The sequence below is a fragment of the Egretta garzetta genome, unplaced genomic scaffold (assembly GCF_000687185.1).
Source record: "Egretta garzetta isolate BGI_Z169 unplaced genomic scaffold, ASM68718v1 scaffold25, whole genome shotgun sequence".
NCBI classification, from domain to species: domain Eukaryota; kingdom Metazoa; phylum Chordata; class Aves; order Pelecaniformes; family Ardeidae; genus Egretta; species Egretta garzetta.
In genome coordinates, this window is record NW_009259800.1 from 1,610,964 (window position 1) to 1,629,099 (window position 18,136).

The following is an 18,136-nucleotide window of genomic DNA, read 5'->3' on the forward strand; positions in this document are numbered from 1 at the left end:
AACGCAACTACAATAAAGAGACGACGGAACACCTGCAGCCCTGCTGGCTGTGTCCACCGCTCTCCTTTCCAAGCTCCAAGAGCCACCGTCCAGTGTCCGTGTTGGCCACGAGAGAATCAAATGCCCTGAAAAGGTCCCCAGTTTTGTCAGCACAGTGCTGGTTCTCTGTCTGCTGCCTCTCAGTCTTATCACCAGGCATTTCTCCGTGGGGATAGATGGTAGAAGAGATCAGCTGCCACTGAGGACATGAGATATCCAATACTTCCACCAGATCTCTTCACGGGCCCACACTTGAAAAACAGTTAATTTGGATATCGGTTTTGACAGAAGCCAGAGAGCGCCTTGATTCCTCCGTTTTCCTTTCAGTGTGATGTTGCCTTATGGGCTCTTTAAAGGTGACATAGTTTTCTTTTGCATCGTTACACAGCAATATTGATGGCTGGCTTCAAAACATACTCATTTTCCTGACAGACTGCCTATTTTACATCTGTAGATATGTGTATTTTTCTTGAACTGTGTTTGTGTGCTTCTTTTTCAGGCACATCTTTGACACCTCTCAGGGAGTTTGGCTTGGAAATTTGGGCTGAGATCGAACGTGCATCTCTGCTTTTCCTCCTCTTTCCTCCCTTTGCTTTATTTTCATATCTCATGTCAACATACACTACAGCTGTGCCTGGCTTGTCAATGCCAGGCTGCATGCCTCCTTCCATCAGCCTCTTAATACGCATATGATTTAATTTTCTACCAGCAGGACAAGTCAGTTCAAAACCAAATCCAGGACACATTTGAAACAGCAAAAATACAGCCCCAGAATCAGGCATCTGAATCCAAATGCTTACACATCAACAATTTAGGGGAGTTTTGAACCTGCAGTGGTTGAAGAAAGTTACTGTGCAGAGAGTCCTAATTGGTGAGCTAAATTGGCAGCCACATTTATAGCAGATCTACTGAGGATGCGCCACAACTGAAGGTCTGATTCTCTCCTGCTCACAGAGGAGGAGGAGAATTAGTCCACAGCGCTGAGAATCATACTTGGGTTTGAAGTGCCTTGCTATTGTTTAAGGAAATGTTGAGCCTGGATTTGGTTTTGGCTCTAGAGAGAAAAGTGTTCCCTCTTGAAATTCATAAAAGAAATCCTATTTAGAAATGAAAGACACAATGTCACACGGATAGCTTATAACATACAATTAATCAGGGATTTATCAGAGAAAAATAAAAAGAATTAGGTACAATATTCTCTGGAGGAAGTAAATCAAAGGATGAGAGAGTTTTGCAAAAGAAAGGAGAAATGAGGATAAATAAAATTGTCAGTATATTTGAGAAAATAAAGATGTAATGTTAGGGAAAAAATATTGGCACAATGTTTTATTTAAAAGCAGTAATAAAAACATTGCTTACTTTGATTTCTGCCCTTTTTGGTTTATTGGTGATATAAAGATAAATTGACTCAGACTTCCAGGAGATGGAAAGCTACAATCCACTGTTACAGGCACTTTAAAACCCAGCACTGTTATATACCTGAGTCCTTATTAACAAGATGGGCTTCATTGCATGTTGGTATTTTTATGAATAAACCATGACCTACAGCTAGTTTGGGCCCTGACAAACTCACCTTGAGACAACGCAGGCTTTGTTTGACAAAGGGGGGTGCATTTGGTAGCAACACGCTGCTTTGATCCACCTGCAGAGCACGTTTAAAGCTATCACACACCTATAGAATTCAGATCATATAGTAAGACAACGGCCAAGTTTTTGAAGTTGTGGATCAGACTTCTCCAATTTACCTTCCTAAGTCCACTGACTGCAATAGTGCTTATCTGGCAATGTAAAAAGAAATTCAAGCTTTCAGAGACTCAATTTTTCTTCAAGCTTTCCTTTCCTTTATGCAGAAATTCCATAAGAGAATGAATGTTCCTGTCCCCTGATGTGTCTCAGGTTTGTACTTATGACTACATTATGAGATGTTAAATTACACAGTAAAGAGAGAAATGAAGACAGTGATAGAAGGTACCTTTATACAGGAGAAGATGATCCGTCAGCGTAGACAGGTATGAATCAGAATTTGAATTTCAGAAAACTGAGGTCTAAGCTTACAGCTTGGACTCATCACTCCTCAAGGACACAAAGCAGACATGCATCCCGTCGCGCTTCAGGTCAGACCCACGCTTCCCATAAGCAGAAAGAGCCTTCCGACACCAAATTTTGGAAACCAGTGAAAGCCAATGCTGAGCCCCCTGGGCCATGAAGGGTATCTGATGAGATGAGCAGCAGGGCATGCCTCACGCTGCCTAGCAAAGAGCAGCACTGGATCATTTCTCTGCTCCTCGCATAATTTAGTTATTCAGTCCCTACTGAAAGGCAATGCGACAAGCTAGTGGGACCCACGTCTGCCATTTCAGGAAGCTGAAAATAAAGGAAGCTCTCCTGCAGGACTGGTGTAGTGTCAGGGAAATTTCATGCTGCTATAGTTATTAAGTGAAGCAAGCAGGAAAGCAGAGGAAAAATGCTTGCATTAACATATTGCCAATTAACAGAGCAAGCAGAGGAATTCATTGCGAAGATCTGAGCCTGGTTCCTTTAAAAGCTGAAAACTTAATTTTCATGGTTTTGTTTAAACGAGTAAAAATCCCATTTGTCACCAACACGATTTTAACCTGGTTTGCTAAGAAAAAGCAGCTTGCGGGATCATGCTGTCTGTATTTCTCTATCAGTCTGCTTCCCTCTCGCTCACCCTCTCCCTCACCTCTGCTCGTTAGATTTTGAGGACTGTGTCTAATTTCAGCCAAAGCTTGGCAGACAGTCAGAGGTCTCCAAAAATTACATTTCTGCAAGTGTCACAAAAGTCGACATCTGGGAAGAAAGTGGCATTAAAATGTCCCTACCGAGAGAAGAGGTTCAGTGAAAGATCAAATACAAGAGACCTATCGGAGCTATTAGAGACCACCCAAGAATTCACCTCTGGGATGCCAACCCACAACAGAGTCAGCTTTCTTGCTTTTGCTGCTCAAGGAACTAAACACTTATTTTTAGGTTTAATTGTGGTAATTACCGGATGTCTAGGTCTGTTGGGTGTCTGGCAGTTATTTATAACATTGATTAACCATATCATGAGGTAAGACACTGCACAGACTAGTCTGGACTCAGACCTCCTCAGTTAAATAGAGGACATAGATAAGGGGAGGGAAAGGAAAAGAGCGGAGAGATGAGCTGACACCACAGCTAAGGAGCAAAGGGAAGGCACACCTGGAAATGAAGCCCAGGTCCCCTAAGCCCAGGCCTTGTATTTCAGCAGCTGTAAATATTTTCTCAAAAGCTAGAGCTGAAGCAGTTCCTTTAGCCCCCGGCTCCTGTTCCTGTGAGCTTACACAGACAGGTGTTGGTGGCAATGATGAGAACCAGGTTAAGTGATAAAACAGCATGGGTTTTGGTCACAGATTAGGGGATTCCTAATGAAATAATGAGGTATGTCTGTGACCCCATTTAAAACCACTTTCCCCGTAAAGATACCATGTTAAAGAAAATTCATGTGGAAATGCCCGACTCACTAAATTAGTACCTCTTCCCTTAGGAAGGGAGAAGCACAGGCTTAGAGGTGAGGCACCACAACAGCAGGACTCACCACTGCATGCAACTCTGCCTATTCTCCCAGGCATTTACTAAGAAATAAGTCCTTCATGTTGTTTATAGTAGGGATGCTTTTCCTTTCCTACCTTTGAAAGGAATATAAAGCAAGGTATGATCCCAAATGCACACAGCCTCATCAGCAGAGTATCAAAGTTTTGTTTTGTTTTGTTTTTTTTTTTTAAACAGGGAATCTGTCAGTTCAGTATCAGTCAAAATACTTTTGAAAATAATCAACCTCTAGGTTCACAGCCGTATGCTGAGACACTCATACCTAGCACAGAGAAGCCATAGGCATGCGATATCACCCATCAAACAGATTAGAGGCATCTTCCAGTTCAGGAACAAAACCAAAAGATCTCACACTGACTTCTTCTAAAATAAATTTCTCTCCAGAAATACCCAGGTTTGGTTTTTGGTAGTACAGTGTGCATCTCAGCCTACCATCACACAGAACATCGCAGAGTCATGTCTAATTGGTGGTGATCCTGCATTAGCTGCCCTGTCCTTTGGGCCTGATTCTGATCTTGCTACTAGAGTGCCATACGTAGGGTATGTAAGAGATATCTTTCATCACTTGAAATTCTGGTCCAGAAGAGTTATCACCAATCTATGTTAACATGAATTGTCAAACTGCGTTACGGACTTTACCAGAATAACCTGTTGTGGGTTGTGCTGCAATGGGGAACTCCACCGCTCCTTAGGGCTCGAGCAGTCCTAGCACAACTCATGCACGGGACCCTGACTCCCATTCACTAACCCCATGCTTACTTTATTGACTATAAGCAACTTTAATAAGAAAAATTTTACGGAGTATTTCACTGGTCTCATGCTTCTACAACCCTTACTGTATCTCTAAGACAGCAGTGTTTGTGCTCCAGCTTCTTGTCAGTATGATTAAAGGCTGAGAGATGCCTAAATAACAAGTCCTGAACAGATGCAAAAATGCCCTCTGCAATGTTCACCACCTTCTCCAAGGGCTGCATCCCTCAGCCTGCGCCTATTGGCATGCTGGGCTACACCATCCCAGCTTCAAAGTTAGGCCATGTCTTTGTTCTCTCATGAATATTTCTCCTCCATTTCCACATTTCTTCTGTTCACTCCTCTCACTGTGCAAGGAAGACTTAAAAATCTCACTTGTGAGCTTTTTAACGTGTGACAGAAAGAGGGAGACAAAGAATCCAGTTATTAGGCAGATGAGGTTCAGAATGAATCACAGAAGAAATTCTTAATTCCCTGACCTCATCTAAGAGGGCTCTCTGCAGCCTGGCTTAGGGTTTTGTAGGCCTGAAATGGGAACATGGCTGTGAATATGGGAACAGTCCCAAGCTGATTCTTTCAGAAAGCCGAAAGTTTTGCATAATAATCCCATGGGATCCTAGCATTATAAAAGCCACTTCCGTTCCAGAACTAATTTTCTGTTGAATGAAAATGCATTGAGCCAGATGGATCTATTTCAGGAGGAGGTTCGGGCTGGCACAAGTCTAAAATCAAAGATCATTGGTTTTGTGTATTTGAAACTGGAATAGCTGAGAGCAAAGTGTTCAGTGCAGGTGCTGACATGTTCAGATATCCCAGGAAGGATATAGCGAGTGAAGGTGCCAAATATTAAATTGAAGAAAGATAGGAAATTTCTAATTAATACCTTCAAATCCTTTCACTACTCCCTACAGTACTAGCAGTGAATAGACAAAAGATGTTCTTCAAGTCCTGAGAGAGCTGCAACCTCTAGGAGATGCAAAAGATCATTATAAAGTGGGAGAAAAGACTGGTCACCAGGAAAAAATGCACAAGCAGGCTCCAGTGAAGCATTTGGCTGCCCACGTCCCTGTGATGGTGCTGGAAGTCGGAAGCCTAAATCTGCAGATCTGGATTCTGGGGATTCTCCATGTGACACAGAATTTATGTAACAAAACTGCCAAAAAAAAAAAAAGTGGTTTCCAAACCCAAGGTTAACACAAGCTAACACCTAAACCACTCAACCAGCCGTTTTTCCAAGCCAAACCCACTCACCAGTGCTTGTGTAAGCTGCAAGCATCAGCTATTTCAGCAGTTGGGCAGCTTAGCATTAGGTTGTTTAATAACTTGAACATGATCAGCTCGCTCTTACCTCATACTCCACTCCCATCTGTTACACGGAGCCACCTGCAATCTATCATCATCTTTTAGGATTAACAGCTCTGTGCAGCAAAATCTGTTTTTCCTATTAGAGGTGTGAACAGTACCCGGTCCCTGCTCATCCAGTTTGGTGCTTCTAACACAGCACAGGACTACGTAAGCCTCTCTGGCCAGCTGACACCAGCACAACGGGTATCAGCATCTTTCATCAGCAGCTTTGGGCCTGTGGTAGTCACCAATGGGATTGTGTTTTACAGATGCAAAGTTGCGCAGCTATCAGCGGCCTCATTTTACACATGGCTGGATGACTAGAAATCTGCCTTACAAGGAATCTATAAAGCAACTGCAAATTTTAATCCCGAGGAAGAGTAACCTTTGGGTTATACAATGCTATTTCAGCTGGGGATATTTTTAGTCTTATCGCTGCCTTTAGTTCAGTATGCACAGGAAAGAATACTACCAATCTTTTCTACAACACAAGACTTGCTTGAAAATGAGTTAATATAACAAAAAATACATTTTTATTTACAAAAGCTTCACATCCTTGAGGCATATGAGAGCTGTAGAAAAAATAAATTCAATTTCTAAAAGGGCAGTAAGGCCCCATTGCCAAATAAAATACAAAACCAGCATAAAGAATCCAAATGAAAAACAACCAATTAACCCTATCACCCCACCAAAAATGCCACAAAGACAAAATGAGAAGCAAACTTCTCCAGCATTGCAGGAGAGGGCCTTCCACCTGTCATGGTGGATACCTTCCAAGGCGTGAGCTCCTGAGCAACAAAGCCCCTTTTGCTTTGGGAATGGTAGGCAGTACCTTGGCTAGGATGCCAGTCTGGGCTGTGGGAAACAGGAATTGGAGACTGTGTGTGACCTGGCATGAGTTCCAGGTTTTGATACATTCCAAAGGGCTCTAAAGCACTGAGGATAACTCCTAGGTGCTAGCATCTGGGGTCCAAGCTTAATGCTTGCAGCAAGGACCTGCTTTCCCTCCAGGGAGAGATCAAAGCTTTGGCTGAGGCGCGGGATGGGGCTAGTCAACAGAGGATGCTGAAAAAGGAGTAATGAAGTCCCGTCCTTGCTTTGAAATCTGAAAACCTTTGCCCACATAAGATCCACAGCTCTATAGAATGCAGAAGAGGTCTTATTCGTCACGAAAAGGAAAGGGAAAGTTATATGATCCTTGCTTTGGTTTTGTTTTTTAAACAACACACTACTGGTCATTTGGTATTCAGCTAGGATGCAGATAACCCATATGCATTTAATTGCATACGCACACTAAAAATACTTATTCAACCAAATCTGGAGAAAAATCCTAGTTCTGCATCTCAGACTCCACAAGTTAGGCACTGATTTGCCCAGCACTGCCAAACTGAGACAAAAATTATCTCATAGGCAGAAGCAGATTTCAAAGGTCAAAAGCAAAGGACTTAAACGATGCAGGTGCTGGCTGAGGGATGTGGGAGCTATGTCCATGGGAGCACAGGCAGTAGCTGGGGCATGGGGGGTTGTGCCCAGTTGCATACATAACGGATGGGATGTGGGAAGAGGTAGGTAGATGGTACTGTGCAGCGTTGTGGAAACAGATAAATCAATCTCTGAGCAAAGCTTGCTCAGATACGAGGAGCAAGACAGCCATGATAAGGCTGCTGATCTGACCTCCTAGGCTGTGTACTTCTTTTTGCAAAATGCAGACTGGAGCCAAACAGCACAAACACAGAAGCAAAGTGTCCGGTAGTAGGGGTCAGAGGCAGAAACACAAAGCTCACCAGATCTATACTAGAAAGGGGATTCACTCCAAAACCTTCAAGGAGGATTCCATTCTTAACCACACTAAAGTAGTACAGGGACACAGCATGAATTCATCTTTTTTGCTACATATACCTCATCATAACCAGCCAATATACTGTTCATCCTGTGGCAGAAGCACCTCAATTTGGCCAAATTTACTACTGGATTTACTATGCTGATAACTACTGGCTGTGCTGATGCTTCTGGATCAATAACACAGATGAATTTAAGCTTCAACAGAATGAAGTGCATGGGTGAGCTAAGGGGAATTTGGATCATTGCTGCAGGCATGAAAACCTATTTGAACAAGTTACCCCATCCAACCAGCAACATCTGTCACTGTCCCTACACTGCACTGCTGAGAGCAGAACGGGGGTGGCAGGGTCTGCGGTTTGCTTAGAAAACAGTGTTGGATTTGTACCCCGCTTAGATTCCTGACTAAACACGACTGCTGACTGTATCACAGACATAGTTTTTAAGAGTTGTCCCCAGGAACAAAAACTAGTAACACACTGGTAATCCCACCGAGACCAGCTCTGTGCTTCATGAGTCTATGAAGTCTATGACAGAGGACACCTCTCACAGGTATCTCTGCATAGTCTGACACAACCCTATGCAAACCTCTGCAGGTAGTACTTGTGTTTCACAGTATCTGAATATTTAAAGAACTTCACATAAGAGGGAGACCTGGCAGGATCCATTTTCTGCCATGATCGGTTAATCAGACATCAAAGCCTAGCTGGTAGACCTTTAATAGTGCTTGTACCAAGCGGTGGTTCAAATGCAACTCTAGTAAACGTGGTTTGAGTCATGCCTCATAAAGTGTGTGAGACCCTTACAATAGCGAGCACTTATTCTCATGAGTACTCCAGTAAAGGCAACTGGATTCAGAGTATAAGTAGCTCTGAAATGTAAGTAGAAGGTAGATAACTGAGTTCCACAGCTACCTTTTGCCTACCCAGGCTCAGATTTTCTCCTCTCCCTCATGCTGCAGCTAATTGCCTGAAGAGGGGAACGCAGTGGTTTTTACAGCCAAGCAATTCATAGAATCATAGAATCATTTAGATTGGAAAAGACCTTTAAGATCATCAAGTCCAACTGCTAACCTAACCGTGCCATCCCACCACTAAACCATGTCCCTAAGCACCTCGTCTACCCATCTTTTAAATTGTCCTCCTGGAGGGGAGTCCAGCAACACACAGATACCAAAGGCCTTTACATCAGCAGCTTCTTTCCACAGACATGTCTTGGCCTTGCAGAGATGAAGGAGACTTCAGGGATCTGCTGGGGGATGGCTTTTGCCAGTGCTATACTATTTTACAGTGGCTATGCATCCCAAGGGAGATACTGGCATTACAGCAGCCTCTTAGGCATTTGCTCTAACATTTAACTCAGGAGAAGCCTAAGGCCCAACATATTCCTTTATATTTTAGGCATATTTCATCCACTGAGTTGTGTTATTTAGATGTGATTTCCAAATGATACCGTGAAATAGGTAACCCTCTCCTGTAGCATTCTGATACCAAATACCTCTGCCTGACAGAACGATTTTTAAGCAGCAGTGCTTAGAGAAGCTGTTTCAAAAACCTTTTCCTCGGTTTAGTTTTTCTTAATCACTGCCCATTCTCCCAGGATGACATGCAAATTATAGCTCAAGTATTAAAAGTATAAATCAGACTGTGGTGGCAGGGCTTCTAGAAAGTAGCTCCATAGGAGGTGGTGCAAGGCTTAAAATATTCAGAAATCTATATCCTCACCTTTTCTAAAAATGTTTTGCTCATTTACTTAGACAACTCTTCAACCCCTGAGAAAACCAGGCATCCACACTGCTCGTGATGACAAAGCAGAATCAGTCTATTGTCTCCTCAGCTATCTACTCTGCAGCTGCCCTCAGACTCTCCTCCAAAGCCAGTAATCAAGGACACACTTGAAAAAAAAAAAAGTATTAGGCCTTTTGCCATTTGTCAGAGATTCCCAGAACTGGCCCTTTTGGCATTGTTTCACTAAGGACTCCTGTCACTGAGGATAGAAAACAATTCATGGTCCCAGGCTCATCCTTGGCTTGAGAGCAGATCCCTCAGAACAAGTCATCCAAGAAAAATAAAGGGAGCAGCAGGTAGCCACATCTGCTTCACAAGGCAGCTTTGCAAGGCTGGGCAGAACACACACAGAGTAGCTTAGCCTGATGGCAAAGAGCAAGCGGGTTTATTTATCCTAAGGACACCCATTTCTTCCTCTTACTACAAGACCAACGAACTCGTCTATAGTCATTGAAGTGAGCTCTCTCAATAGACATTTCAGAAAGATGACACAAGAGGCATAAACAAACATACACAATTATTCAGAAAGGAAATGGCCTGAGAAATGCCGTAAGAGGGGTAGGAAACTGGTGTGAGAACTCCTCTGGATGTTGCACGGGACTTCCCACAAAAAGTGCTGCTGCGCTGTCTTTCCATGACAATGAGTCCAATTTAGCTAAACCAGATGGAATAAAAAGCTAGTGCAAAGAACCACAGAAGCATGAGCCCACTTCCCTCACGTGGGAAGAGAATGTCAAAGAGAGGGATAAGAAAGCAGAACTCAGCTGCAAACCACCACTTCCCTGGACATCTACAGACTTGCAGATACCCACACAGCTTGCTCTGGATCTACACCAGATCACAGGGGTGACATCACTTCAGCAAGCCAGCTGGTGAAGCTCAATTTGAAGAAAGGACCGTTTTGCCACAAATATTAATCCTATCCTCAGTTCTCTCTGTTTTAGAGGACTTCTTGCTGATGCAAATTAAGGCCCTTTCCTACTGCTTCAGAGTTCAAAAAACCAAGGCCAGAGAAGTCATACAGATGATTCACACCACACTTGTACGCTACCAGTGCGGATACTATGGGCAATGAAAGAAGACAAACCAGATATTAGAGGTAAGACAACACTGAAAACATGAAACCTGCCAAGCTTTGAAGCTATCTTTAGGAGGTGAAATTCCATACTCTTCAGTGTTCTGCAGAGTTTGCAAACAACAACTCGAAAGCCTAGCAGATTAGACTGAGAAATAAATTACAGAACCAGGATTGTCACCTTCATCTGCAGCAGTATTACCATGCATTTAAACTCAAAGTAACCCCAGCTAAATGAGAGGACTTGAGACCAAGTTGCATCATGCTGATCCCTGATTACTCCCTTCTGTTCCATAAGCCAAGCAAACCTTGGCTCAGGAGATATCCTTGCTGCAGGTAATTTTTATGCTTTTCTGATGTCCTGCAGGACTTGCTGAATAACCCGCAAGGGTCAGCTGCACTGTAGCTTGTCCCCAAAACTGTCTGGGAAATCTGGATATTCAAGAACATCTGAAAGGATAAAAGCTATAGGGCAGAAAGACACCTTTTAATCTCTTCGCATCTGCCGTGCTGTCCTTGAAATGGGTTTTGCCTCCTCCTATGAGGCTTTCAGATATTCACAGCCATTTCCATGGCACCATAAGCTATGAGCTTTAGGAAAAGCAGACACAAGTCTTGTACACATCCAGTTAGCACTTGGCTGTGCTCTCAGGAGAAGATGACTTTGGGTCAGTGGGAGGATCTCTATCTGTTTTTCATTCTCAGAAGCTAAAGTTCTCTTATTTCAGAGGACAGTTTTGATCAATAGGACTACAACAAGGTTGGAAGCTGCTCTGCTGTCATTGGCTTTCTTCCTTCCTGTTATCCAGAACATCACAGGCTCTTTTTTCTTTTTTTCCCCTTTCAGTTAGTTTAAATAAGTGATGGAAATGACTACCAAGAGAAATCCCGCAAATAATAACAATAATAAAAAAGCATCCCAAGTATACTGAGAAGAGAGACTGAGTACCCATTAGTAAGGTTAGAGAGGGGCATTAATAAAAGGAAGATTTGTTAAACATGACTCATTTCTTTTCCTTCCTTTCATAAATCTTATTATTTCCTTGGAGAACAGCCATGCACTCAGTGGCTGGAACTGCATTCTTAAATGATGCTCTTGGTTTAACTACTACCTGCCTTTACTTAAAGAAATCAAAGAAACAAAAAAAATTGTTAAACTCAGAAAACACCCCCGACCTCCCACTATCAAGGATATTAAGTTAAAGCCAGGTTTTCTAATCCTCTAAACCCATATGGTGGTTATAGATGTGCAACAACCACACTGCAGCTCTTCACTAGAAAGATGACAGACCCATATTTGCTTTTCCAGCTCCAGCCACATCTATAAAGAAATGGAAAGAAGCAGAACTGGAATACCTCCTGAAAGGCAACAAACCCAACATCAGTCAAAGATTTTCTTTCCACCTCTGTAAACATTGCTTTTAATCCTATAGAGTACAAATGATTCAAGTTCGACACAAATAAATCAGTCGATGATAAATTTACCACATGATTTTTCTGTCAAAATAAGCTTTCTTCCCAGCTACAAATGCAACAAGCAGAAACATTACATAAAGAAATAGTTATCAGTACATGAAACACAGAGTGCAGGGAGAGACTTTAAAATCACTGATGGGATGGAGATGTATTTTTTGTATTTGCCAATATTTTTAAGAGTCAAATGCAATTTTTCCCATTTTACAAAAGAGGCTTACCCTCCTTTGTCTATGAAGCCTTTAGACTTTTCTTCCTAAAGTGCCTAAACAGAGTAATACTATTTCAAATATTATGTTACAGTTTTATAGGGGTTATCCAAATACCAACTCATGATGTCTTCTTCCCTTATTTTGGGGAATAAAATCCTGGCCTTCCCAAAATCACTGATTATGAGTTTCCTCAGCTATGTAATTCAAGGCTGACATCACTAAAGCCAACATGAAGTGGAAATCAGTCTTTTGGGCTTGACCACCACTTAGCAATACAGAAGGTCAGGCCTTTAACAATCTTTACTTACCTAAGCTTGAGTAACTAATCCAGCACAATTGAAAATACTTGTCCCCCACAACATCCTTCTCTCTAAATTGGAAAGCTATGGATTTGATGGGTGGACTGTTCGGTGGATAAGGAACTGGCTGGATGGTCGTGTCCAGAGGGTAGTGGTCAACGGCACAATGTCCGGATGGAGACCGGTGACAAGTGGTGTCCCTCAGGGGTCCGTACTAGGACCGGTGCTGTTCAACATCTTCATCAATGACTTGGACAGTGAGATAGAGTGCACCCTCAGCAAGTTTGCAGATGACACCAAGCTGAGTGGTGCGGTTGACACACCAGAAGGCCGGGATGTCATCCAGAGGGACCTGGACAGGCTGGAGAGGTGGGCCTGTGTGAACCTCATGAGGTTCAACAAGGCCAAGTGCAAGGTCCTGCACCTGGGATGGGGTAACCCCCAGTATCAATACAGCCTGGGGGGAGAAAGGATTGAGAGCAGCCCTGCCGAGAGGGACTTGGGGGTGCTGGTGGATAAAAAGCTGGACATGAGCCGGCAATGTGCCCTGGCAGCCCAGAAGGCCAACCGTACTCTGGGCTGCATCAGGAGGAGCGTGGCCAGCAGGTCGAGGGAGGTAATTCTGCCCCTCTACTCAGCTCTGGTGAGACCTCACCTAGAGTACTGCGTCCAGCTCTGGAGCCCTCAGCACAAGAAGGACATGGAAGTGTTGGAGCGGGTCCAGAAGAGGGCTACTAAAATGATCCGAGGGCTGGAGCACCTCTCCTATGAGGACAGGCTGAGAGAGTTGGGCTTGTTCAGTCTAGAGAAAAGAAGGCTGCGGGGAGACCTGATTGCGGCCTTTCAGTACCTAAAGGGGGCCTATAGGAAAGAGGGGGAAAACCTTTTTAGTAGGGCCAGCTGCGTTAGGACAAGGGGTAATGGTTTTAAACTAAATCGGGGTAGGTTTAGGCTAGATATAAGGAAAAAATTCTTTACAATGAGGGTGGTAAACCACTGGAACAGGTTGCCCAGAGAGGTAGTGGAGGCCCCATCCCTGGAAACATTCAAGGCCAGGTTGGATGGGGCTCTGAGCAACCTGATCTAGTTGGCGGTGTCCCTGCTGACTGCAGGGGGGTTGGACTCGATGACCTCTAGTGGTCCCTTCCAACCCAAAACATTCTATGATTCTATGATTCTATGATTCTATGATAGATGCTGTGTGGTAAACAGATAAACTGCTGCTTAACTTAAAAAAAAAAAAAAAAAAGAAAAAGGAAATGTAGTCGATACTTTTCTCTCCTGCCTTCACTAGGCCCAACCTTGCGTTTCTTAAAAAATCCTCAAAATGAGACCACGTGAAGATGCCTCTCACCAGCACAAGGAAAGCACAAGGCTGAAAGCAGTCCCCACAAATAAGTTGATACTTTTGGAGATAATTATGTGCTAATCTTGTCAGATGCACGTTAGTGTAAGACCATAACCAAATTAAATAGAAATAGTTATAACATGAGAATCTGTATGTGGGTATGAGAAGGTACAGTTGCATTAATGTAAGACTGGCAGTCACACTTAACCTTCCCCCATGCACACATGGATTTACCTCTCCTTTCTGCAAAGGAATTACTCTTTAACTGAAAGTTGCCAGCTGTAAAAGCTTCTTTTTGACAAATCTGATGTGGACATTCGCATGATTCATTTGCAGCCTGTTCCCAACCCTTATTTTCGATATGGAAATTCGGAACTATTTTCAACCAGCCCCAAGCCTACGAAGAATCGACTGTCCTTTTAAAAATACTACTGTACCTTTTAAGTATGCAGATTGCCAGGCTGAATTTTAAATGCAATCACTTTGCTTCCAGTACACTCTAAAAACCAGGAGTCACAGTCTGCATGAATCAGTCCTCTGCACCTAGGACCTGCTATTTCCATCATTTTAAGCCTGTGTGCTGCAATTACACGAATTGTCCCCTTTTTTCCCTAGCCTCCTCCATGAAATGCTTATGCAATAAAAATGCCATTTATCATACTGGAAATTGCTATTGTATTTAATCTTCCCAAAGAGAGCAAAATCAAATTATGATCTGTAAAGAATGATAATCTGCCAAATTCAAGGGAATACTCCAAACTTATCCCTCCACGCCTGCAACAGAACAGGTCAAAGAGGTCTAATGTAGAAGGCATGGGCAGGAAGACATGATGTGAGCATACATAATGAGAAGATGAAAAGTCTCTTAATCTTTGCAGATTGAATGAAATCTAATTACATGCTGTATTGATTGTTGTGTATTACTGGAAAGAGACAGTGAAAAGGGAAAAAGGCAATTACAGTGAAATTGTAGTCTGACCCTTCAATTGCTTTTGGCATGAAAGGTTATGCTGTAGTCGGGGCATCAAAAATTCTTTATCCTCTGTGGTAAATCATTAGCAACAGACTCAGATGCAAAACTGATTAGGGAAAAAATCAGTCAAGTAAATATTTCTTATTTTTTCCCCTTTACACACACACAAAAAAAAAAAGACAAAAGAAGAAAATACCGAGGTATTATCTTTAAGCCATGAATTGCTACTAAGTCTATCTGGCATTAGTTCTATGTTGACTGACAATAAATCATATTCATCAAGAGAAACATCATACTAAAAATGAAAAAAAAAAATAGATTGAGGAACTAGATCTAGAATAACTCAGTTTTTCAAAAGAAACCTTATATCCAAAGTCAAATATTGAGAGCTAATATAAAGTTTCACCAAGGAAATTCCATTGACACATTTCATCATTTTCCTTCCCCTTCTCACACTCCATCCATTTACTTCCACCAAAACCAGCAGCAACTGGGCATAAAGAAAGCTTTCAAAAATACTCTTTTTCTAAGTTGATAGAAAACCAAAGCACGAGCCAACTGAAAACTATTGTTTGGGTGTATGTCTGCACGGCTCTGCAGGGAATCATGGCAATTCTCATGCATTCTATTCTAAAAATTCTTGTTCTGCCAAAGCTAACTGCAAGGACCAGCTTTCTACTGACTTTCATGCGTGGTCCTCTGTGTTGTACACGCACCTCCACAGGTACTGTATGCACAGGTTTTTTTCATACTGAATAAAAAAAAGACTGAAAAGTTAATGAGTTGTCTAGTGATCAATTTTAGGTTGCCTCTCGATAAGCGTGACAGAAACAAAATTGTGTATGGCTGCAGCTGCAGGGCTGGGCTCTCACAGAAGTGCCTCTGTATTACACTGGATCTTCAACAGAGTCCCTAGAAAATCCAGGTAAGGTCTTACCAGTTTAGGACTATTCCAAATAGAAGAGAAAAATTAAATAAAAGAACGCTGAGACTTTATTACTGAAAATATCGGATACTTAACAGGTGGCTCTAAATTTGCGGATCTCAAAACAAGAAGGAGCCAAGAGTAGAAAATTGAAATACTGATCTGGACAGACCTACCATAACAATAACATTGAGCTGGACTCAAGCTCCTGGTGCTTGCAGGAGTTCTGGGTATGCAAGAAGTTTGTATTCCTTACGAATAAGATCTGTCCACCCATCTGTCTCTCCCTACAAAGGCAACTTTGACCCAGCTTGTTAGAAAGCAACATGCAAGAAGGCCTCAGGCAGCTCTCTTAGTAGGAGCACCTCCTAATTTTTTAGGACTTTTTGGTTTTGTTGCCACAGGATGGGGGGGGGAAAAAGTGACAAAGTATCTTTTCATAATGATGAGGATGTAATTAATCTGTGTTAGTGTAGCACTGTGTAACAAAAAACCCAACCCAGAAAGAAACTGAAGGTCAATGAACAGGAAATTTGAACGGCTCAGCTTGAAAAACTTTCTGTATTTTCCCATGTAAGAACTTTCAAGAAGAGGAAACCACCTACAGTGCTTATCGTGGCCTGAAGAAGCAACATAACATTTCAATTCAAGTAATTTCATTGTGAATTTCCATATCCAACAAACCAAATTAAAGAAGAAAAGAGTCCCAAAAATAGAGGCATACTTTAGAAAGAACTCCCTGCTTACTGTGAAGCCACGGTCATTACGTGCAATGCCCAACACATGAAGGACTCCTGCTGGTTCTCCAGGGTGTGCTACGCTGAGATGAACCCAGAGCAGGTCAAATCCTACCCAAGCCTCACCCATGGGCAACACCAGGAACAAATCAGTTTGGGCCAAAAAACCCATTCAGTTGAGCTACGATGGATATAGTCCAGGGAGTAATCTAATTTAGTTTGGGAACTCTATGGCTTTGCTGAATTTGGGAGGAGGATTCCCCTCTTAAATCCTACATTCTTCAAAACTGCTCCGAAACATGCTTAGGAAACACAGCTGTTGACACTTTCCCTCTAATTCACAAATGTGTATTTTTGTGACTGACTCCCACATTCCCCTTCTCTCTTCCCCGTTTTATACAGATGAGTGCGTAAGGGGATGCCTGTTCTGTAACACTTGCTGGCATAGGCTGCGTATTACCATAGCAGTCTAACCTAGTTAGATTTATATAGTCATTCAGAAAGTGGTAATAGGAAATATACTTTATCCCAATCCTCCTATTTGTCTGCATTTTGAGACTACGGTAGCCTTTGTTAAATCAATGTTATGAATAAGATTTTCACAAGCAGCCTAGAAGCACATTTGGTATACTTAAAACATATTTACACTGGAAGTTTTATTTGCTGCGAGACACTAAATGTTACATTTATATTGTAATTTCATGTAAAAGTTCACTCCTTCAGTCTCCTCCTGTCCAAAGCACCGATGTATTTAATCACATACTTATTTCTCTGATGTTCCACAGTTAGCACTTTACGAATCTATGCAAATACAAATGCACTTGTTTTGAAGAATTAGTTTCCATATGAAACGTTAGTTGTCCTATAACAACTTTTATAGCTTAGCCTGTTCTAACAACCGTGGAAGGGTTCTCTGCTTACCTAGCAAGGTTTTTCAAGGCTGGTGAATTAGAACAGAATGTCATAAAAGGAAGTGATGGATGCTTCCACTCCTCTCCAAACAGAATACCAAATTTAAATGGCAAAGTCATTAAGGAAACATATGGGTGCTATGTTCAAATAGACCATTAAAAGTACGCGGTGTAAGAACTCAGTGGAATGTTTTTAAACTAGTTCTGTGACCAAGTATGTGACTTCCAGCTGTAACCTAACTGTGTATTTGCTATACAAACACCTACCTATGCAGAGTTAATATATCCAGGCAAACTATAAAACCTGGTAGAGTTTGTAGGGACTTCCCCCAATCCTTAAACCCAAGAACCTTAACTGAAGGTTAAGGTTCAGCCTCCTTAACTTTGTGTGTATTGAGGAAGCCCCGACTTTGGGCTGAGAGTTGCGGGGGGGGGCTCAACATATCCCTCCAGCAAAACCCTGCAGCCACCCCAGCGGGTGGGCACTTCGGGTGCTCTTCCCCGATCTGCAGCACCCTCCCAGGACACAGGGCACCACGGGACTGGTGCTGCACCCCCTCCCAGCCCTCCGTACCATTTAGCTGGTTGTAGACCACTTCCTCCAGGTGGTCCAGGCGCTGCAGGATGGACTCCCTGTCAGCCAGGCTGCCCACCTTGGCGCCGCGGCTCCTGGCCCGGCGGTCCGCGCTCCGGACGATCTGCACCAGCTCCTGGGAGCGGTCCTGGATCCTGCAGTAGACGGAGAAGAGGATGATGCCCACGAAGACCAAGATGTTCACCGTCAACAAAGTTTTGATTTTCCGTGCCCCCGCCATGGGAGCCGCCGGCGC

At 42.8% G+C, this 18,136-nt stretch overlaps 1 protein-coding gene across 1 annotated transcript in view; it reads right to left on the reverse strand.

Annotated features, from left to right (window-relative positions):
- The window catches only part of GALNT9 (polypeptide N-acetylgalactosaminyltransferase 9), a 158,393-nt gene extending 140,272 nt beyond the window's left edge, over positions 1 to 18,121 (reverse strand). Inside the window, exon 1 of the mRNA XM_009639846.2 lies at positions 17,881 to 18,121. Within this exon, the coding sequence (XP_009638141.1) occupies positions 17,881 to 18,121 (241 nt within the window). The remainder of the gene's footprint in view (positions 1 to 17,880) is intronic.
- Between the last annotated feature and the right edge of the window lie 15 nt (positions 18,122 to 18,136).